Source organism: Rhipicephalus sanguineus, chromosome 7 (genome assembly GCF_013339695.2).
Source record: "Rhipicephalus sanguineus isolate Rsan-2018 chromosome 7, BIME_Rsan_1.4, whole genome shotgun sequence".
Classification (NCBI taxonomy): domain Eukaryota; kingdom Metazoa; phylum Arthropoda; class Arachnida; order Ixodida; family Ixodidae; genus Rhipicephalus; species Rhipicephalus sanguineus.
In genome coordinates, this window is record NC_051182.1 from 58,830,937 (window position 1) to 58,854,218 (window position 23,282).

At 45.4% G+C, this 23,282-nt stretch overlaps 1 protein-coding gene across 1 annotated transcript in view; it reads left to right on the forward strand.

Moving 5' to 3' along the window:
• LOC119398710 (galactokinase) overlaps positions 1-12,864 on the forward strand; it is a 20,139-nt gene extending 7,275 nt beyond the window's left edge. Inside the window, exons 3-6 of the mRNA XM_037665533.2 lie at positions 2,368-2,546; positions 3,323-3,473; positions 11,278-11,437; positions 12,293-12,864. Coding sequence (XP_037521461.1) covers positions 2,368-2,546; positions 3,323-3,473; positions 11,278-11,437; positions 12,293-12,391 — 589 coding nt within the window. The 3' untranslated portion in view covers positions 12,392-12,864. The remainder of the gene's footprint in view (positions 1-2,367; positions 2,547-3,322; positions 3,474-11,277; positions 11,438-12,292) is intronic.
• The last annotated feature ends 10,418 nt before the right edge of the window (positions 12,865-23,282 follow it).

Genomic DNA, 23,282 nt, shown 5'->3' on the forward strand with positions numbered 1-23,282 from the left:
GTATTTTAAAAGAGGTGATTGTTGGGCTAGTTGGTTTTTGGACATAGAAACCATCGTGAGTAGTGCAATGAGACAGGACACACAACGAGACATTGTGTTTCCAGGATACTTCAGCCTAACACAGTGGTCATTAATTTGCCTTTCTTTATAACAAAGACTGTTAATATGCTGAATAATGATATTTATGGCTCGAATTTTTGTTTAGTGTGATGGAAAGCTTACCTGTGAGTCTCCAATCATACTGTGGTAACTTGGTAAGTGCCGTTGGAACGTTCTTCACAAGAATTTTTTTATCTGCCTGAGGATGAAGTCATTCGCTGGAAACAGTGATAGGTGAGCACAACAGCAGCGATACGCCGGTTTCAGCATGAATTGCTATGATCGGCCAGTAGTGATATATGTCATGCATGTAGTGTGTGGGGTCTCGCGTATTTGTGGAAGAAAGGACATAGTACGAAGTAGTAAAAAAAAAGAAAAAAATGGCCACGTATCTGCATGCTTTGCTGCAAATGTCGTCGAAATACAATAGTCTTCTACCCGCCCTACTACATGAGTCCTCCTCCTCTCTATGTTGAATTGAATCTGGCTCATAGCGTCGCATTTGCAGTGCAGCCCAAAAAACACTAGCATTTTTCCACGCAGCCTAAGAAACACTAGGGTCTTTAGAATTACGTATCCATGTATTTTCTAGTAAAGGAACACACCACCTAATACTTACGTATTGATATTGCGCCTCAGATATGCGTAACATTTGCTTCTTGATCGACAATGTTCACAAGCATGAACGGCGCCACCAGTTCAAGATGGCTGGGCGTTCAGCAAGTGGTTAAACTTTGGCCAGGTGGCTCAATCGGGTGACAGACAGAAAGACCGACAGACAGACCCAAAATTTCTGCGTTTAAGTTCCCCAAGAAAGACTATCGTCTTTAAAAACATAAGGGCATTTATTGCACTTTCAGTACAGTAAGCCAGGTAGCAAATTACACATTTAATGTGGCATGCCAATGGAATACATTGTAGGATTGAGGAATCACACTGCGCCAGGCCCTTGTCGTCAATGGGACAGTCCTGTGGATCACCCTTTCTAGTTCATGAACCATCTGCATGTACTTCCCAAGAAGAAGACAACGAAACAAGTTCCTCGTGTGCCTAACACATCGTTGGGTGGTGGCAGCACTGCCAGGGACACCGAGCAGAAAGGAAAGTGTCTTATGGCAATGTACACAAACGTGCTCACTACGAACATATTGCATGCACTACACACAGGGCGTTTCTTTTAGATCAGGGGTCGGTAACCCGCGGCCCGTGAGGCAATATTATGCAGCCCCTAGCAAAATGTCAGAACTCCCCCCCCCCCCCCATTTAATCGATGAACACCTCCTCCCAACTAATCGATGAAAAACTTCACAACCTTCTGCGTCTGTTGGTGAACAACCTTGATTTATATATTTGGGAGTTGGCTCAGAATGTTCAGCACCAAAATTTGCATTAAAACAGTTGTTTTTTTTTTCTTGCTTCTAGCCTATGTTTATAAATGGCAACCTTGTGACATACGTACTGAAAATAAACATGATTTCTATTCCAGTTTTCTACATCATCATTGCCAGTTCGCCAATTTTTTTCTCATTGACTGCATATCCCCCTCCCCCTCCCCCAGCCCAGTTATCAATGTGGCCCCTGCTGTGTCGGCTTCATGGAACTTGGTCCTCCATCTCATAAGGTTGCAGACCCCTGCTTTAGATGATAGATTCTTTATAAAAATGCTATGACAGTCAGGCACATATCATCTTCACTGACTAACTCTGTGTTCAGGCAGAAATACTTTACCACTGCTAAACTTAAGCTGACCACTTAATAAATGCTTGTTAATTAACATTTTAATTACCAACTTGAGGGCAGTTTATGTGAAAAAGTTGTATGGTATCACTTTACATGGCATACCCTTTTTAGACGTAAAAAAAATCCCGCATAAGTTGGGATATTGTCACGTACTTGTGTCTATGTTATATGTTGTATAAGAATGCAAGCGTATTATATCCTGGTGGTATTACAAACTTTTTTACAATACTTACTGTCATGCTATACAACTCCCTGCTGCGTTTTTGTTCATCTGTTAACTTTTTCCACTGTTATTATTATTATTTTTTTCTAACATCTGTATTGTTAGGTAACATGGAAATTTCTCTGCTCTGCAACAATTTCTGAATACGCATATGCATACAATATCTTGTGTACTGAATTGTACTGTATGCCCCCCTCACCCTACGCCTCTTCGGACGCTTGTGAGGTATTCCTCGTCTTATCCGATTATGCATTCGCGGTGCTTTTTAGGGTCTGATGTTAGTGACCACTATGACCTCTGCGCAGGTCCCTTGCCTTGGAGCACGTACCCCTCAACCTGACCTCCGCGGTCATTCTGGTGACCGACTCTAAAGTGAAGCATGCCCTCACCGGTGGTGAATACGCCAAACGCCGCGACAGCTGCCAGGCTGCGAGCGCCGTCCTCGGCAAGAGCCTGAGAGATGCTTCGCTCGAAGAACTCGAAGGTACGCTGCAGGTTTTCCCGAGTGTAGGAAGGTACCATTCGCCAATGACCACTGCTAAACATGCCGGTTAGCCAACAGGCACATAATCTCGTTAGTGCCCTTGCCTCCTCCTCATGCCTTCTTTCTCCTCTCTCGTTGCAACACAAGTCGTAAAATGAATGCCTTTAATATGTGCCATATTCTCTAAAGCTGTGCACTGATGCTTTCTTTGTTTTGTGAAACTATGGAGACTTTTCATAGTCACTATGCACTTGCTGCCAATCATGAGCTAGTTATACCGTATTTTCTCGCATATAACCCGCACCAAAAAATGGAAAGATGTGCTTAAAAATTGGGGGTGCGGATTATATGCAGGGGTTATATGCATAGTTTTTTTTTTCTTTTGTTAGAGTTAAAGTTAGGGGTGCGGGTTATATGCAGGGGCGGGCTATATGCGAGAAAATATGTAAGTCTCTTGTGCCTGTTTTTTTGTGCATGCATCATGAACACCAAATGTTCAATATTAACCCACAAGCCTCCTACTGAAAAAGCTTACGGTAAGTTTGCTCAAGGAAACTGTCATAATGTGCAAAGCATGTGCTGGAGCGAGACAAAACCCAGTCCTATCGGAAGCTTTTTCTTTTTTTAGCCACACAACACTTGCATTCATTGCATACACCGAAATAAAATAAATAGAATCAGCTATGTCAGTAAGTACTGTGCTCGTATTACTGAACGGACAGTGCATCTTCTCCTAGTGTTTTACTGACACCACGCTCACCACTCGTTATTTGCAGGCTGCCGGGAACGAATGACATCCGAACAGTACCGGCGGGCTCGGCACGTCATCTCTGAAATCCAGCGCACGGCCCAAGCGGCCAAACTGCTCCAAAAGGGCGACTTCCGGGGCCTGGGTGAACTCATGAATGCCAGCCACGCGTCTCTCAGGTGCAGTGGCTTCTAATGGCAGTAGCCATAATTTTACCATCACCTGTATAACTCCTGTACAAGACCAAGGCATCTACCAGCAACCTCCGATTACAGAATCAGCTGAATACATCCTCTGCTTGTCGATCTTCTCATTTTGTCATGCCACTTAATTCTCTGCAACCCTCAACTGTGCTTCCCTTCTCATGGCACCCATTCTGTATATCTATTCAATGAACAGCTATGTGCCAGGCACACTGTCCAATCTCCCTTTCTTTATACCCATTGTACACTCAAACCTCATTATAGCAAAGTTACTTTTTACATGAAAATAAGTTCGTCATATCCGAAAACTTGTTATAAAAATATATATCTAACACTGTATCTATTGTAAGACTATTCTTCAATTACTTCGTTATAACCGATATTTTGTTATATCCGTGTTCGTTATATTGAGGTTTGAGTGTTTAGTGGTTGTGGTGTTGCACTGCTGAGTACGAGGCTACAGGCTAGGTTCCCGGCCACGGTAGCTGCATTTTGACGGGGGTGGAATAAAACAACATCCCTGTACGTAGGTTTAGGTGCATGTTAAAGAACACTAGGCACTCATAGATAATCTGGAGTCCCCCACATTTGTGTGTCTCATTTATAAACCGGTCTTGGCACTCGACACCTCCATTAATTTTCCATGCCCTCCCTGTAAAGGCCCACCATGATATTGGATGCTCTCGTTTGCTCCCTAATCCGCATTACTGTTATCTGGTTTCAGTCATGCATACCATCTCATGTTCCATTGCTTGGTCTGTGGTGCGACGTGGCCTTTCCTGAACATTAGGGATGGGCGAATATTCGGGCATTTCGAATATTCGAATGAATATTACAGTATTCGAATTCGCTTCGATACAAATTTAGATTATTCGAAATTTTCGAAGTATTCGAAATGAACGAATATATCCATAGACCTACTCCATGTTTGTAAACAGCGGTAGGCGCCGTCGATATATTCAGGGCCCTTGTAGCGACGTCACAGCGCGTAGGCTCCGCCCAGCCAGCCCAGCTTGAAGCGCGCTACCGCCCTCTATGATCACGTGACAACTGGCGCAGCAGCTGCAAAAGCCGCCTCCGAGCACCGCGCGTCGGGGCGCCTCCCGCATGTTTACAAGCGGTGGCCGCAACAGAGGAAGTGGAAGTTGCTGTGGCTGTAAGAGGGACTCTGATATGAACATCGTGTTGACGTGTTGCTCCAGCTCTCAGAACCTCATCAAAACATGAGATAGCTTGACGGCGGGAATGTGACTCATATGCGAAATATCATTGCCGTTGCGACAGTCTAGGTCACACATGTACGTTTTAACTTCTTAACTAATTAATGCAAGGGCGATCTCGGCGACACTTTCATCTGTGACACGCTTGCGATAATGCTTCAACTACATGCTGTGTGCAAGGCGGCTACGTAACTGTCAGGTCTGTCAACCGCGGTCCGCGGCTCCCTCCTTACGCTCAAGTCGAGACCGCGAAATGCGTACAGCCCGTAAACAGACTCGGCAAGTTTCCCGAGTGTTGTTTTTCTGTGAATTCTGACAGACATGGACATACCGTGAAGCGCACCGCGGCCAGAACAGCCCTGCACGATACACTTTTGTCAGGTGTATCATCGCAGCCGCATAAGATTTGGAAAAGCATAGTCGAAGTCGCGGCTGTGTTAATGAACCATGCCCAAGCAGAAAGAAACACATGCGCCATGACTGAGCCACACTTTAGTTCACGCGAGTACAATGAAACCCTTTTGGCACGTCTAAGACTTATATCAACAATGGAAAAAAGTTATATCAACAATGGCAACCGTGCAGAATTCTTCGCACATATGACAATGCTATCCACAACGTGAACGTGCTCGCTACGCCTCCACACAAGGCTTATGCCAAGAAATGCGGTGCTGCACATGACAATGACAACCGCTTGACAAGGCTAATCCTTTCTGCTGGGTAAGCCGCCCCAAAACATAACCGATGAGCCGGCGTCGGAGACAATTTCTCGCGTTTTACTGCTGCCGCTCATTTCTTGCGACGGTCTTTTCGTAAACAGCTAATGAAAAAAAAAAAAACTTATTCCATCCTTCTCCTGCCCTCCGGCGCAAATAACTATGGCGCTGCTCGTCGATACACCATTTTTTCTTCTTTGCACGACAACAAACAGCGCACGCACCAGCGAAAACACAGCAGCAACTGCGGTAGGCACGGCGGCTTTTGCCTACCGCGCGAAACCATACGCCCGACGACAGCGCCACCGCATTTCCGTGACGTATGTCCGGTGGAATTCGTCTATACGTTTGACCGCACATAACCCCCTGTAAAGGTGGTTTCACTGCAGCGTCTGATTGCTGTGCCGTGAAACAACCCATCCAGGGGAAATCTGCACTGCCGCGAAGCCACACTTCAAGGTTAAATGTACATACTTTTTAAAGTTTAAAAGCATGTTATATGGGCTTATATGCGCTAAGTATAGTAATTTTTAAATTGTAACGTCCACTTATAACCCTACTGCTACTCAAATCTTGATACTATTCAAGGCTGCTTCATTTGAAACCAAAAAAGTGATATTCACTCATACTTAGTTCCAATCCTTAAAGGAGTACTGACACGATTTTGAAGTGCAGCAAAACGGACGTTTTTGGTTTCCTTGGCCTGTAGTGTTAACGCTCTCCCCACACCGCATCCGGGAAACACGTATAAATATTTAAGTTTGATTTTAAAGTTTTCATCTCCCAGCATCTGCAAGGCAGCTTCCCCGCATGGAGAGCCCTATGACGTTTCAAGTCAGTTCACTTGGTTTGCGAAGTCTGGGTTCTGCATGCAGCCTAAATCACAGAAATCGCTGTCGGAGGCACTGGACGACAGTTCACTCATCATGAACCACGTTCGACTGACAGCAAAGGACAGCAGGTGCATATTTCGTGGGTTGCAGTCTGCCCGTGACGTCACGGGCCGACTTGACACGTCACTATGAAGCCGCCCTCTCGAAACCGAAACCGAAACTGCTGGTTGAAAGAAGCGGTATTAAAAATACATGCAATGCATCCCCAGGCACCACGACACTCTTTTTAGGGTTCTCGACACCCGTGCTTTCATTTAGAGCAACAACCCGAAAATTTTTAAAATTCATGTCAGTACTCCTTTAAAAATATTGTGCAAGGGTCATGGCAAAAATGCTAATTTTTCTTAATAATATGCAGTAAATACTAGGGGTGTGCGAATATTAGAAATTGCGAATATTTTTCGAATAGTGTTTGCTATTCGATTCGATTCGCACTGAAATTTTACTATTTGAACTTCCCAAAGACAAATACTGTCAACATCCGATTGAAAGTGACCCCTTCAGATTTTTGATATGCTTCACCTCATTACACTCTCGTATTGCGGCAAAGCTGCCTTTCAAGCTCCTTTACGGTCGAACTTGGACAAGAGGCAGTCACCGTCCGATTGGAAGTGGTCCCTAGATTTTCAGTATGCTTCACCTCATCACACCCCCGTATTGCGGCAAAGCTGCCTTTCAAGCTCCGTTACGATCGAACGTTTGGAAGTGGTCCCCAGATTTTCAATATGCTTCACCTCGTCACACCCTCGTATTGCAGAAAAGCTGCCTTTCAAGCTCTTCTACGGTCGCAAATGTACTAACTCAAGAAAAACGCTGGTTCCAACATGGAGATGAAATATGTGGCAGTTTGGGGATCAATTAATGCTGTTTTGGACCTGGAATTTGGGCAGGAAGTCCGAAAAATCTGACGCCCAAGCTTTTTAGCATGCAAAATTTCAGATGTTCTTATATATTGACGTCTACAAGGCAGATTTGGAACTCCGGACTTGAAGGGAGCATACCCTTGTCCGCCACATCAGTTGGGCTTCCACAGATGTTGAAAGAGGAGGAAATGGCATATTTGCCTATCACGTGTAAAGTGTTGTCGACAACACTTTGATTACACCAAATCACGTACATAAATACAATTCGGCCTCTACATTGCCTCATTCTTGATAAGAAAACTATAAAACACGACCCCGCCAGCGCTTCATCAACCTAGCAAAAAGAAACACTTTCATGTTGCTATCTCACAAAAACATACTTAGGAATTCTCTGCGACTTTTTTCTGTAATTTCACTTCGAAGTATTGCAGTATACATGCAGACTAATATCCGCCTATTCGTTCAGGATTTGAATATACACCTATTCGGTCAGTGGACAACACTGTACAGGTGTGGTCAAAAGTTCGCAGGCCACGCTGCCATAGGAATATGTGGAACAGCGGCCTGCGTGCTTTTGACCCCCCCTCCCTTACTCGTCGTGGTGGTCTAGTGATTATGGTGCTCATCTGCTGGACCGAAGGTCGCAGGATCGAATCCTGGCCGTGGCGGCCACATTTCTGATGGAGGCGAAAATGCTTGAGGCCCGTGTACTTAGATTTAGGTGCATGTTAAAGAACCCCAAGTCGTCAAAATTTCTGCAGCCCTTCACTACGGCGTCCCTCATAATTATACCGTGGTTTTGGGATGTTAAACCGCAACAACGACTGAATTTTGACCTCCCTGCCCCCCCCCCTGTAGATTTAACCTCTAAGTGTGGCTTTGCGGCAGTGCGGATTTCTCCAAAAAAGGTGGCGCTTCATGGCATAGTAACCCCAGGCTGCAGTGAAACCACTTCTTCAGAGACCACTTCTTCAGAAACCACTTCTTACATGTGGTCAAACATATGCCTATTCGTTCATTTTAAATACTTCGAAATTTCAAATAATTTGAACTCATGTTGAAGAAAATCCAAATACTGTATATTCGTTTGAATGATTTGTACCCCATGCAATCGCTCAAGAAAAGCAGATGTTCTACGTGTAACACACAAAATGATTCTGTACGAAAAATAATAAACTCTCCAGCCACTTATAGTCCAAAGTTGCTAAAGTTAAACTTTAAAAACTATAAACTGACCCGACGTTTCGGGACCTATTCGGTCCCTTCCTCAAGGGTGACTAAAGTTCAGTGATTCCACTCCTGCGCCAACTGCGCCAAAGTGCGCCAAATTGCATTTACTGCGCCATCCTGATAATATCGACGAAATTTACGCCAAACTGCGCCAAAGTCTCTGGTTTGGGGGCGTCTATCACCGGCAATCGCACCGCCGGCGCGTCAGAACATGTGCAGCTCGATCTTGGGGCTGCCAATAAAGCCGCAATCATGGACCAAGAATTATTCCGCTGAATAAATAGCGCTCGCGCCTGCGTTCCGAGTAAGCCACGATGCCATGCACGGTGCCGACGCAGCTTCTGTTCTGCAAGTCGGCTCGACAGCAAAACGCGCTCTCCGCAGAGGCTCGTGACGTCTAGGCCTATCGGTAGCGAGAAAGTGCGACGGCGATTCATCGGCGGACGTCGTCTGTTCCAGAAACGCTGCTGATAGCTCGTTTCAAGCGTCGCACGGCACGTAAGGAAAGCAATGTTCAGTAATAACTACATGAGTGCCGCTAAAATGTCTGTCACTGCTGTTTCCGGACATCGCGGAATGAAATCTGGGATCACTCGCAGTAGATATATGGGACAATATCGAATTTTCCTTGCTTCGCGTTTATGGAAGAGCACGCGAACGGTGGAAACGCGTTTACACTTTTCCTTAGATACTTTATCCATGGACCTTCATCCAGAACAGCTTTTTCGTAATTCCTTCCGCCAGCACGTCCGCGTTTGTAATCACTCTGCGGTAAATATACCCCTAAAAGGCCCTGCCCTTTCGAGCTCACGTGCTAGGGTTCCAATTCGAATTTTTTACTTGCTTTTTTAAAAATGTCATCTCATTAGCAAAATATCTCCTGGGCGGAGCAGCCGCAAATGCGCAGCTGTCAGTAGCGGGCCCATCGCTGACGGCCCACAGTGAAGCGGCTATGCCATGTTATACGTCCGCCCCTCGCTTTCGGGGGTCAATAGCTAACGGTTAAAAAAACTCAGTTTCGCTTAAGGGCGAAGCAATGAATGCGATACCAACAAATTGTATTGTGAAACGAAGTAAGACTAGCAGCTAACTCTTTTGGATCCGATCTCGCGGAACTCAAACGCTGGTTTAAGGGAATATGGCCCCTCCAGGAACCGAAGCGTTTTCTTGCTCTGAGTTCTCTAAACGCGGAGTAAGCATTGAGAGCACAGCAAGTTTACGAGCCGTCTCCTGTTGCCTCGAGGTAGCGCGCGCGCAAGCGACCGCGCCCTTTCAACGATGCGGTCCTCCCCCCTTTCGCTCCCCTGGCGTCCCTTCATGCTCCTTACGAAAGACGGGTGGGGCGTTTCCTCTCTGTTTGATGAGCAATCGACGGCAGGCCCGCACGCGGGAAGATGTTATCTCATGCACTGTCCGTGCGGCGGAGACAGACCCGTCCGGCTAGTTTCATCTCCGCTTCAGCCGCGTTCGTCGCCAGCACCCGCGGCTAGAATGCGCGTGGTGATGTTATTAATTTGGACTTTATACGGAAAATTACTGCAACGGCGACGGCAAAAATCCGCCGAGAGTGTCCATATAATTGCTATCGCAAGCGTCAATGTACGGGGCAGATTTTGAGCCCCCCCTCTTAGGTGATTATAGGGGGGGGTGGCCGCCCTTCTCCCTGCCCCCCCCTGTGCGCACGCCTATGCTCCTGAGATGATTTTTTCCATGAGATTTGCAATGAATCGAAATATTTCTAGCCTTCATAAGAGCCCCATAATAATACTCAGGTGCTTGAATGTTAATGCAATATGCTTCTTCTGTATTGCACTCCAGGATGTAAAATTCGCTGCTCCAAAGTGCTCCCAGATGCAAAATTATCTGCTCCAAAGTGCTCCAAGATGAAAATTTTGCTGCTCCAAAGTGCTCCAAAACGGAAATTTTGCTGCTCCAAAAATTGCTCCAAATCAGAAGTCCTCGGTAGCATCACTGCTAAAGTTTAACTTTAGCAACTTTGGACTATATATAAGTGGCTGGAAAGTTTATTATTTTTCGTATGAATTTTCACCCAGCCAGACAGACCTCTGTCAAATATGTTCACATTTAAAAAATGATTCTGGCAGACTAGACTACGTAATGAGAAGCATTGTAGGAATCGTTGCAGCACGAAACGCCAATGCTTGTAGATCTAGTGGAGCTTACGCACATGTGGCGACATTGAAATGTACCGAACGTCTTGAGGTTCCTGAGCAGCCCCAGTTTTAACGCCATTATATTATACCGTCACCGGGAATGGCCCACTTTGCTATGGCGCCGTACGCAGACTTGGCGCACAGAATAGAGTGAGCCAATCATGGAACTGGTGTAGCAGTGAAGTACACTTTGCTAGTGAGGTACCAAGTAGGCACAACAAAGCGGGTGCACCGGGCACACACCTCAGTATGTGCACCCGGTGTCCGCACACCAACACCAAGAAGGAGGCATACTCTTTACGAAGGCAATTGTGCCGAAGATGACACTTATTCCTTTTGCTGAGGATATTCAGGTACTGTTTATTGTCTTACCATTTAGTTGTGCAGGGAACAGTTCTGTTGGTCGATAGTTTACATGGGCATACAAACCATAGGCCTACGCCACTCCATGCATGCAGCTTCTTGCATAGCTGAGGCACATGTATTCCTGGCACATGCGCACGTGCCAGCAAGTGAAGCAAGAAGGCGCAAGAGCAGTAGTGGTGTGCGTGTGTGCATCAGCGACAAAAATTTACACCCTTGGATAGTCTTGCACTTGACCTTGGCTCCGAATGGGCAAAAACAAATGCTTCACATGTAAAACGTTACTTCACAACCAAATGGCATTGCTTCCTGAACGTGCAGAGACGACTTCGAGGTTTCCTGTCCCGAACTGGACAAACTCACTCAGCTGAGCTTGGAGTCCGGAGCGTACGGATCTCGGCTCACGGGTGCAGGATTTGGAGGATGCACCGTGACGTTGGTGGAGGAGAAACTCTTGCCAGCTGTGATGGACAACATCAAGGTACGCTGATGGTTTCTTGGTAACATGAACCGCAATGTCGCTAACTTAAATGCACTTAACATTCCTAGTCTTGATCCACACTGCTGTCAAACACTTAACCTTGGCATTGATTCCTTGATGAAACAGCATGGGCTAACTTCACCGACGTGTTGTTATTTACTCTCAAAGCCATTTTGGGGATGTGCCGTCTTGACGACCATGTGCAGTGTGCGTTCACCGTACATGTTCTGTAAACAGGGAGCGTCTGTAAACAATTCTAAGCTTTCTTTTTAGTCCAGGGTTATCATTTCAACTGTAAACACTTCCTTAATTTTGAAAGTATTTACAGAAATGTTCAGGAAGGCTTCCATGTGGTGATTTCGTAGAGTGCCAGCAGCCAGTCCTAATGAGGACATGGCAGCATTATCCTACATAGCACACGCGGCGTGCCCAATCGAGGGCGACTCCATAACTCCATGCTGGCAGTAAAGGAATGCTAATGGAAAAAATTTGCTGACGAACTAGAGCTCTCCACTAAAGATGCGAGGTATGCATTAGCGACTATGTTTCCAACGAATGGAACTGCAGATGGTAGGCCTTACCCAACAAGCAGCTATGCAGCTTTTTGTTGCATCACTTGTAACTGCAAATTTCTTGTATGGGGTATGCATTGACGTCATTGAGGTTGCCATTTTGTAGTACAGCCAGCACAGTAAAAAGCTGTGAATCACACAACAAAAAGGCATATGTTACGTCATGAAAATGCTCTCTATTGCATTTATGTGTTTTTATTTGAGTGTTTTCGCTATGAATCAGTGCAGCCAGTAGATGGCATCACACACGAGATGACAGTGCTTGTGTGCTTGCTTTCTTCAGAGTAACTACAAGGGACAAGCCTGTTTCTACATCTGTGAGCCATCGGCAGGGGCACAGTACGGATGCTTGAGCAGTCTCACGAGTGTGAAGAACAGCTGAAGCGTGTCTGTGCTTTGAGCAAGAAAAGAAACTGTTTGCTCTCAACAGCAACCAGAGACTGAAAGGGACAGTCTGTCCATTGTAGACATGTAGTGGCGATTTAGAAGTTCACTAGCCCAATGCGGTGTCATAAATTTCGACAGTGCAGTTTGGACAAACTCCTTTCAAAAATGTAACGTAGACCTCAATTTTATCTCATACGAATTGCCATACTGGGCACTTAGAAATTGGTTATATATTTTTGAAAGAGTAGTGCCATCAGTCTAAATCGATGTAGTGGTTCATCTTAGGGTCTCTTTAAACGAGTGTGAGATTGGAGGTTGCCGCAGCCTTCAAAACTGCAAGAGTCAATGACCCCCCCCCCCCCCTTGTGTATGTACCATATAAAAGCATGAAAGGCACAGAGTAACGAAAACGACGAACGCAGTGATTTCCCTCTGTTGTTTCATATGTTCGTGTTATTTTCATTCTAATGACTTAACAGCGACTACTTGCACATCAGATGGTTCTCATAGCATAACGGATGTTCCAAGCTTATGCTCTGCCAAAATCCTGAAGAATCGCATGTGTGCAAAGAGCTAATGCCATTTGGGGCACACATCTGCCCATTTAGTCTGCTGCAAATTTGCTGGTGTGAAACAGGTAGGGATAAGCCAAGTCTCACCTGTGTGTGTGTATGGAAGGAAATGGAAATTGAGACCTTTTTTTTTTGTTGTTATCTGATGCTTTAGAGTTGTTACCTAGTGAACTAGACCTCGATACTTCACCTTTTCATCATTTCCTGTTGAAATGCATTGGTTTCCAATTTGAGTGGTGCTGTAGGCAAGACTCATTCAATAGCATTGTAAGAAACTCGCTCATTCCACCACACATTGTGTCAGCTGACCAAACTGAGTCATTATCGAGGCTATTTTTTATCTCAACTGCAGAACGAAGAGTCTTTAAAGTATGGCTGCCGTGATGCATTTCCGGCTTCCGATATAGAACCCGGCACTTGCAGCATGCAAAAGCCTAGCCTTTTGTATGTGTGGCCGGGACTCTGTGAAAACTCAATTTGGGCGTTTGCACACCACCCCCATTTCGTGCCAGTCACCCCATTCTATGCAAATTTACCCAATTCCATCACACTTTCTAACACTATGCCTTCTTCAATTATGCTTCTGTTCACCTGCTCTCTAGTCCGCCACACCAAAGTTTTGCTATCTCTACACTGTTGCACCTATTGTCTCTCATTTTCAAACTGCATGATATGCCCTTCATGTCTCACGGGCCTTCTAGTCTAAAGCACTTCAGTACACAGGGTGTCAAGAAGTACCTATTTAAAGTCCGTTGAAACATTTTGAAACATTTTAGCCCTTGAAACATTCAACCATCTTGTATAAACTGTTTGTATGTCAGAATGAGTAAATAAAGTGACACTGTTTGCAAAAAAAGGTGTCTTTATTATAGATGACAGTAGGCAAGGTCATTTCTGCACTGCTGGCAACATGAAGCAGGTACCCAATGCAATACTGCACACATAGTGCATGAATGTACACCCAACGACAAAAGTTTATGGGACGTTGGCCCCACAACAAATGTGAATTTATTCTCTACTAGTGCGTAATGCTTCTGATCTATCTGGTGACTTTATAGGTTGCAATGCCAACTACAGGCTTGAACATTTATTTGGAGGTTAGGTTCCCGGACAAAGCGAGAACACCGCTTTCTCGTTTATTTCGCGTACGGCAAACTTTTGCTGTTGGGTGTACTTGCATAGCACATGCATGGAATTGAGCAGATGACGGACAAGCTTGTCGCCAACACTTTCACGAATCTCGTGATGTCCGTGACATTGGATACCTTTGACTTACGTCATGAGGAGCTAGTATTCGCCCTTGCTGACCAGAGTGTTGAAACGGGGAACTGTGCGATAGAAGTTTTGTGATACAAACTACTGAGGAACTAAAGTGCACATAACTGCCATTATCTTGGTCCCCAAGAAGATGTGTAGTACCTAAGATAAAACACGTAATCTTCAGCTATCCTGATAACGAACGATAAATGTGGTCTACGACGTAGCCGACGAACTGGGGCGTCATGGTCTAATGGGCCCCGCTGCTGCCTTTGAGTGACAGCGAAGTGTGAGACTGGGTTGGTTAGTAATCAATCTTGATAATGGTAATCCATGCAGTGCTGTTTCTTGAAGTTTGAGTGACAGGTCTGCACAGAGGGAGGCACCACACCTCGTGCAAGTTTCAACAGGGTGGTCCAAGAAGGCAGCTCTAGTGAGTTCTGTTGGAAAAACACCAGTAATATTGGCTGATCTTGAATGTCTTCCATGTTGAAACACAATACAATTAACAAGCAGTGCAGTTTGCAAATTGACGTAAGTGGCACAGGTTACAAACTGGGAACTGGCGCTGAATTTCTGCGGAAGGAATGGCAGTTTTTCTCGCTTGTAAAAACTGTTTATAAAATTGACACTTCCAGTCCCTAGGAGCACTAATTCTTGGAGCACTTTTTAGCTTGAGCTGGCACATGCCTCTAAGACATCGTAAGAATGCTTGCTTTGTGAAAGCAACACTGCTTAGTAACTAACATGTTTGTCAATTGTCAGGTATATCATATGTGCACTAGCTTTATAAATGACTTGTAGTGCAGAGACAAGTCAAAGCAGGAATTCATGTACACTCAAACCTCGTTATAACGAACACGGATATAACGAATTATCGGTTATAACGAAGTAAATGAAGAATAGTCTTGTCATAGCTACAGTGTTATAAATAAACGTTTATAACGAATTTTCGGATATAACGAAGTTATTTTCGTGGCAGATGCAACTTTGTTATAATGAGGTTTGAGTGTATAGAACACACAGAAAGAAAGTTTGAAAAAATGAGGGCACCAGTCTGCCAAGAGTAAACAAGTGATAACAGTGTTCGTGCTGTTCTTTTATGTGGACGCGCATTGTCCTCAGTGCTGCTTTGCAGTGATAAGAATTAGAACAAACCTGCTCTGGCTTAAGCTTTGATGTACTCCCATGCTTAGATGTAATACTTAGTCAAACGCGAATATAAAGAAGTTAATAGAGATTCTAAAGCACTATAAAAATCCATTTTCATCTCTGATGCCGATTTATTCGAATTGGGTTTGATTGCGTGAGACAGCTCTACAATCTTGCTATCTTGTGGCTATGAAGGCAAGCAAGGATTCGAATTCTCATAACACTTGCATAATGATGCGTATGCCTGAAACACTATGGCACATTCTGGTGGCTACTTTCTGAAGTGTTCTCAAACCAATGCTACTGTTCAGATGCTCAATGCAGAGGTGCCCAGGACAGTCGGAACATCCCAGAAATTCGGTCAGTTTGTGGTCATGTGACTCCACCCATTCACCTGAGTGCACTGCTGAAGGAGGACACTCTGTTCGCGGCTACGATTATCATCAGCAGCAGTACTGGCGGTGGAAATTCACCGTAGTTGTCGCTTTCTTCACTCTCAATGCTCCCAAAGGTCATCCGCTGTTGGTATGATGCAAGACATTTCCAACTCGGATCCAGGGTGGCTCCAGAGTTGATACACTCCGATTAGAGTATCACAGCACCCATGTGAAGGTGACATCATACCCTATCACATAGCACATATGTCATTTCCAGTGAATGTGATTATAGGTGTTAATGCCATTTTTGTTGCTGCTACACGGGCATAGTGAATGACATTCACAGCTATTGCCATTCGCCAACTGAATGCGTTTTCCTAACTCATGTACACATGACGTGTAATCTCGATGACGAGGGCTTGGCAAAAAATTGCAGAAGTGATAAAAGCAAAATATAATTAGCGTTAAGGTTCCTATTAATTGCTGTTAACTTTTTCATGGCTTTTTGACATACAGAATGATAGTTGAAGCAATTTGCACGACTAGATTCTTATTCCGAGACTCCGACTTGACGCCAACGCCTCCTCTTGTCTGCGTTTACAAACGCTCCTCTGTTATTTCTTCTTTTCGGGGCGAAGCTCCTTAAAGCAGCACCCATTCGTCCCCGTCGTAGTGCGTAACCAGTCGTAACGCTAGTACCAGATCTTGACCTCCAAGGTGGTGCCGGTGGGAGATTTCTCCTGTGCGTTGTTGAACAATAAAAAATTCGCAGCGTGCGCGTTAACTAAAAGCCGAATTCTTCTGTCTCTCATTCCCATTAGCAGCCATTGTTTACCTCCAAGGTAGTGCCTGGTGAGATTTCTCCTGTGCGTGATTAAACAACAAAAATTTTGTTCAAAACGCCGTTGATTGATGAAATAAACCAACAAAAGACGCCTGTTTTCTAAAAGCAAAACGAAAAGACGCCAGATGTTTCTAAAGCAAAACGAAAAGACGCCAGCTGCTTAACGAAAGACGCCAGATGTTTCTCCTCTCCTACGGTTCCCCCCCCCCCCATCTTGCCTCGCGGCGCCGACGCAGGCAGCGTCTCGATTGAAAAAACCGACCGCTCGCGCTGCACAACCGTTCACTGACCACCCCGTACATATAGGCACTGGATTTTGACCTCCAAGGTAGTGCGTGTGTGCGATTTCTCCTGTGCGTGATTAAACAATGAAAATTCACAGCGTACATGTAAAATTAAAGTGAGCTGCAAGTCGTCATAACTCATCGAACCTTTAGTATAAACGCGCCCGATCTCACGTCGGTGATGATGTACTGGGCAGAATTCACGGAAGAGTCACGGTTTACCGATGAACCTCCACAGCTTCGCCCACTCATCATCATTCACTCCGGGGATATGCTGTGATTTTTTTCAATTCCTCCATGTTTTGGTGAAGTGCCGCAGTAGCAAAGTTGGAAATTTGCACACAATATCTGCCTGCCATCCATGAAAGCAAATTCTGCAGTTTTGTAAGCGGAGAATAACAAGAAGCACAAAGTGCACTGCACTGGCGACAAACATTGACACCAAATATACTGAATAAGAGGCTGGGTCCGAGCTAGTTGGTACACTGACATTATGAAACCGTTAAGCGCACAAAGACGGGAACAAGAAGACGACACACAGAGCGCTACTTCCAACTGATGTTTATTGCAACACAAAAACGCCATATATGTAGTCTCTTCACTCAGAATTGGCTACTGCGCATGTTTGCATGCTCAGCTCTCAAACATGCGCAGTAGCCAATTCTGAGTGAAGAGACTACATATATGGCGTTTTTGTGTTGCAATAAACATCAGTTGGAAGTACAGCTCAGACCACTTATAACGTAACCGCTTACAGTGCAGTACCAGCTATAATGCGGTTTTTTCTGACTCCCGTTTACCCTCCCATAGAACTCCATGTATACGCATACCGCTTATTGTGCAGTCCCCCGAGATGAAAGACCGGTTATAATGCGGCTGCCGGAACGTTCTCAAGAGATGCGAGGGAGCGAGCGTGCTTCTCAGCGGAGATGCGCCGGCGGGGCAGAGAGCGCCGACGGCGTTACAAAGGAGGAGAGGACGCGGAACGGACGAACAAGGAGCGGAAGGAGAAAAAAAAAGGGTGGGGGGGGGGGGGGACGGCGGTGGGGGCAGCAGCCCGGCGCGGGTGCGTGGTTTGAGGAGGGGGAGCGGTTGCGTGGCCGACGGAGAAGCCTTTGCTCCCTTTACTTCGGCGCTGCGCCGTGCTCCCGACCGGGCTGCAGAAATTAGGCGCCTTTTCCTCTTCAAACCACTACCCACACCTTTACTTCGGCTGCTCCGCTACGTACGGGCGCCCGCGTCCGCATCAAGAGCGCGTTACCGCTGTTTGTCTCCGTCGGGAAAATAATTGCTTCGTCGTAGAGCGCAGATATCGCGCGTGCAACCTCGATTCCCCCGCAAGTAACAATGCTTTGAGACGCGATTGCGCTTTCGCCTTTGCCACCAACAGGCGGACTTACAAGCTTGAAATACTTTTTCAGGATAGTTGCCGCGGCTGTTCTCCCGAACCGAAACTTTGTTTCACGCGTGATGCCCTCGGTTTAGCTCGCGAGTGCGATCTATTCTACGCCCGATCTCCGTGTTGTCTAGGGCAAGCTTCTCGCGACGGCATGCCAAGTTGCAACGCGCACGCTAGGCCTAACAAGCGCTAGCTGCCATGTCGGCGGCCGCGGACTACAGAAGTTGCGGTTTGCTGCCGAGTCAATGAAACATTTTGTAGTTGTTGGATTTAGAAGGGGTGACTTACATCTCTAACGAAAACGCGGGCGGGCGAGCGTGTGAAATACTCGAGTGGTGGTTTGTGGTCGCCACCGTTCTCGACATCGCGCATGCGCAGTGCGATACAGCGGCGACTTCCCGTGACGGCGCATTTTTTCCGCGTTCGTTATGTCGGCACCGCAGGTTCGCGGACGCTAACCGTTCAACATTTTCAAATGTAAGCAGATGCAAACTTATGTCCCAGTCGCATGTTTCGATAGTCGGAATCGCGCGCCTACCCGTTGGTCATGTTTTGCACACGTGCAAATAACCTTTCAAAAATGTTGTTTTGGTTATAGCGCGGTACCGCTTATAGTGCGGATATTCGCGACTCCGGCGACTTACGTTATAAGCGGTCTATGCTGTAGCGCTCTGTGTGTCGTCTTCTTATTCCCGTCTTTGTGCGCTTAACGGTTTCATATTGACACCAAATGTGAATGCCACCCTATATACCTGTGCAGACCAGGAACACAAGACCACAATGACATTCAGTGTGAACGTCATTTGCTTTGAAGGTCATTACATGAGCCGTGTGACAGGGGAATTAGAATCGCAACTTCACAATCCCTGTACTGACGTGTACCGCACGAGTTGAGCTCACATGTCGAGCTAACACACTTCCACAACCAAACTGATCAAGCACGCAAAGTCACAGGCTTTGAATGCCAAAGTGATGCCTTTAGCACCCGTTTACAAAATGTCAGATCATCTACTTGCCGGAAGGTGCTAGAAAAGCGTCAATGGCCCTGTTGAGACACTAACCCTCTTCGTTTTAATAAAGCCCTTACAAATGAATATCCATTTCAATACAACTCTGTATGTGACACTACCCCCACTGTGTGCTTTGCAAGTTGTTGGAAGTGTTGAATTAGGTATGTGACTGAAACATGCCAAGCTTCACTGACGCGAAGCCCACAAGGTGTTTAGGTGTTCTGCCTAGTCACATGCCAATAACATTGTTTTTCTCCCACACATCATGTCACCGTTGAAAACGTTCAAGAATTGACTAAATTCTGGGGCTTTAAGTGCCAAAAAACATTATGAGGGCACCACAATGAAGTACTCTAGATTAATTTTGACCATCTAGGGTTCTTAAGGTGAACCTATGTCTCAGCACACGGAAGTTTTTTGCATTTTACCTTCCCTGAAATGTGGCTGCCATGGCCAGGTATCAGTCCTGGGTCCTCATGCTTAGCAGAATGCTGCAGCCACTAAGCTGCTATGGCAGGTGTGGAAAAAATCCAGCACGCCCTGTCTTGTGCAGATTTGAATAGCACAGAGTTTCTTGCAGCATTACATAGAGAAGATATGTGGCACCATCATCTATACAAGTTTTCTAACAGGTGGCACAAGGCTGTACGGATAAGCTTTCTTAAAGGGACCCTGCAACACTTTTTCGGCATGGTCAGATAATGCTGCTGATCGGTAGTCAAGGCTCCTGTGAACACACGAGCCAAACATTGTGAGCACACGGCATGGAATTTACAATTATTTCTCAAAGTCAGCTAGAAATGGCTGCTTCTCTTTACAATTAATGCCATATACCCAAATTGCTGTGCCAGATACTCAAGTCCACGGCTATTGGCTGATTTCAGCATCGTGAACTGCATAGTTACCGTGACCGTTGTGGCATGCCGCCAGATGCCTGCGCCTGCGCTCGCAATAACACTGAAAGTAAGCCGCGTGTTTGAACAAAACGTGAAAAGAATGTGTTCAAGGTCATGGCGTGCGCTGACAAAGGGACGCATCTTCTTGCCCCCTTGTCGTACCCCTGCGTAGCTTTCTGCGTGCTTGCTGGTATGAGAGGAGAGAAAGCAAATCCCTGTAACTCCACTCGTACTCGATGGATTCTTAACATTTTTTCGGCAGTCGATTCGTGAGGCAATAAGCTTTTTCAATGAAGCCATCAGATGATTACTTGTAAAAGTGTGTTGCAGAGCCCCTTTAAAGCAGTGCAGACACCCAATATCTTCTAAAATGATTTTGTTAATGTGTATAGACGGGGGTACATTGGCGACCAGCATATGCAAAGTTTATGCCCTTTAATCCGATAGTACACATATCTCTCAGCTGAAGATTTTAAAAATTCCACATAAAGGGGGGTGGGAAACCTATGAGTGACATGACTAAGGAGTGTCGTGCGCCAACATAACATGGACCACCAAAGTGGTGACAACAAAATTGTGTTGTCTGCTCCATTTCACGCATGCACTTGCATTTCCTGGTCAATTTTTTCATTGAGAATTTGTCGATGTCGTAATTGTCAAATGAATGTTTTCATCTCACAATTATTGATCCGGGGTGATCAATATTTGTTCAGAAAAATTCCACCTGCATTGCTCTGGCACACTGCAGCGTTTTATATCCCCTTCGGTGGTGGTGGTGTGTACAACTGTACACATCAAATGTGTCACTTCAACTGGCTTGTACACACTTCCCGAGTGGATAAATAACGGTCATTCAACTTAACTGTGCTACGTACTGCTGCAGAGGATCACTCTGCTGAAGACACTACCATGTTCTACGAGCTATTTGATGTGCCGCATTTTGGGAGGCATGCCAAAATGATAATTTTTGTTTGCTTGAAAAAGATGCAACCAAAAAACTGTGTGTGCATTTTGAGCTTACGATTTCATTCTTTTTATGTGAAAATGGAACATTACTGACTGCAGAATAAAAAGATAATTAATTACATGATAATTACAATTACTGAAGCTTGCACAAAACAGCATCATTACCTTGTTTAGTTCCTAGAAATATAATATAGTGTGCCTTGGAATAATGGTGTGTAAATTCGACAAATTTGCAGACAGTCTATTATAATTTGCACCTGAAGGGGATATATATTCGATGCATCGGTGTACGAGCGTATAAGTGTATGACACTCCTATACTTTGGCATAGGATTTCCGAAGGAATTTTTCAACAGTTTGAAATGCCAATAATTCAATAAATCCAAGCTTGATTTGTCTTGCATCAAATGCATTAGTAAATTATGCTCCTGCGATACCAACACGACCAACAGTGCTGCAAGAAGTCACTTGGTGATCCAGTAAAAGTGAAACAAGGAAAGACAAGTGACGACAGCACCTCGAATTTTTTTTTTCGAGGTGTGCCAGCTCACGACGTCAGTGGTGTTGATGCCGTCAACTAGGCGCTAGTTGGTCCTTTATTGGTAAAAATGTTGCGCATTGTGTTGTAAAGCAGCCTAAGATTGAACATGGAAAACATCATGAACCTTTCATGAGCCAATGCAGCCCAAACAAACAAAACGTACAAGTTATCAATGAAGTTGTAGTGACGTGCAGGCATTGAGGTTGCAGCAGAACGTTCGACAGTACAACATTGGCCTCTACTGTCTTTTCTAATAATGAACCTATTATCCTGAAACTAAGGACAATAAATCAAAGCAAGACAAAAATTCGGGTGAAGGAACAGGCTTGAAGAGACGAGAAAATCCTTGAATGGGGAATACTGCTGGGGCCAACATTTCAACATGTGGACTTATTCGTTCTCAAGTGTTTGCGTGGGCTCCCCCAACGACACAAGTAGAGGAGGGAAAAAAATTGGGCAGCTCCACACTAGTGGTGCGAAGACTGAGGCAGCAACGAAGCCAGCTTGGAATAGTGGTGCAAGGCTGGAAGCAACAGCAGAGCGAGTGCTCGAACTACACCCGAGGAAGAAGCTGCCCTCCCAAGCCAGTGTTCCTTCCTCGCTGAAATGACACGGGTTTCGTAGACACATGTCACATCATTAGATTTTACATTAAGTGACTAGTGGTACGTGATTTTGCTGGGAACATGTCACGTGACTAGTGGTATGTGATTTTACGTCACGTGACTAGTGTTGCGAGATTTTGGCGGGAACATGTCACGTGACTAGGTGACTAGTGTTACTTGATTTTACGTAACGTTCCCCTCTCTTCTTTTTTTTCTCCCTCTCTATTTCTCGCTTCCTCTTTCCTTTCTTCCTTTATGTGGCCCTCTTTCTTTCTATCCTTTTATTTCTGTCTTTCTCTGTAGTTGTTCTCTCGGCCATCCGAGTTATTGCATCGCATGCAGGAGAAATTGCCGCAGCGGGAGAGCGCACACCGGGCACACACGTTAGGGGAGATGAAGACCACGAAGAAAGTGTGCGCCAGCATGATGATTATAGTTTATTGCAACACCAGACAAACTACGGCCAGCTACAACAGCTTTGCTGTTAAAAAGCAAAAAGGGGAAAGGCAAAGAAACGACAGGAGGGGCCCCCAGAGATAGGTTGGCATGCCAAACCGGGGAGTAAAGGGAAAAAATTTGCATGCTCAGCTGCTGCTCACCGTGTGATGTACCTCACGGAAAAATACAAGGGCAGGATTTTCCTGAACCCCAGTGGATTTATGACACATTGCCGTGCCTGACCCCATCTACCCTGTTATGTGCAGTGATGCACGTCGAATGAATACCAATTACCTAGCTTCATTTATGTTTTGTACTCACTACATAGGCTTGCCTGCACTTCTAGTCGCTGCTTTTATTCCTCACAGGTGATGTTCAATGTTCACCACAATGAACAGTAATGGGCAAATAACTGCAATTACAAATCCAGGAACATTGCAGCCTGTTTCATTGTTCGCATGAATGAACATGCAAAGAGAGATTTCTAATTGGGAAGACTAACGTGCAGCCTCTCTGGTTTTTTAATTATCGAGAGTTGACCACACA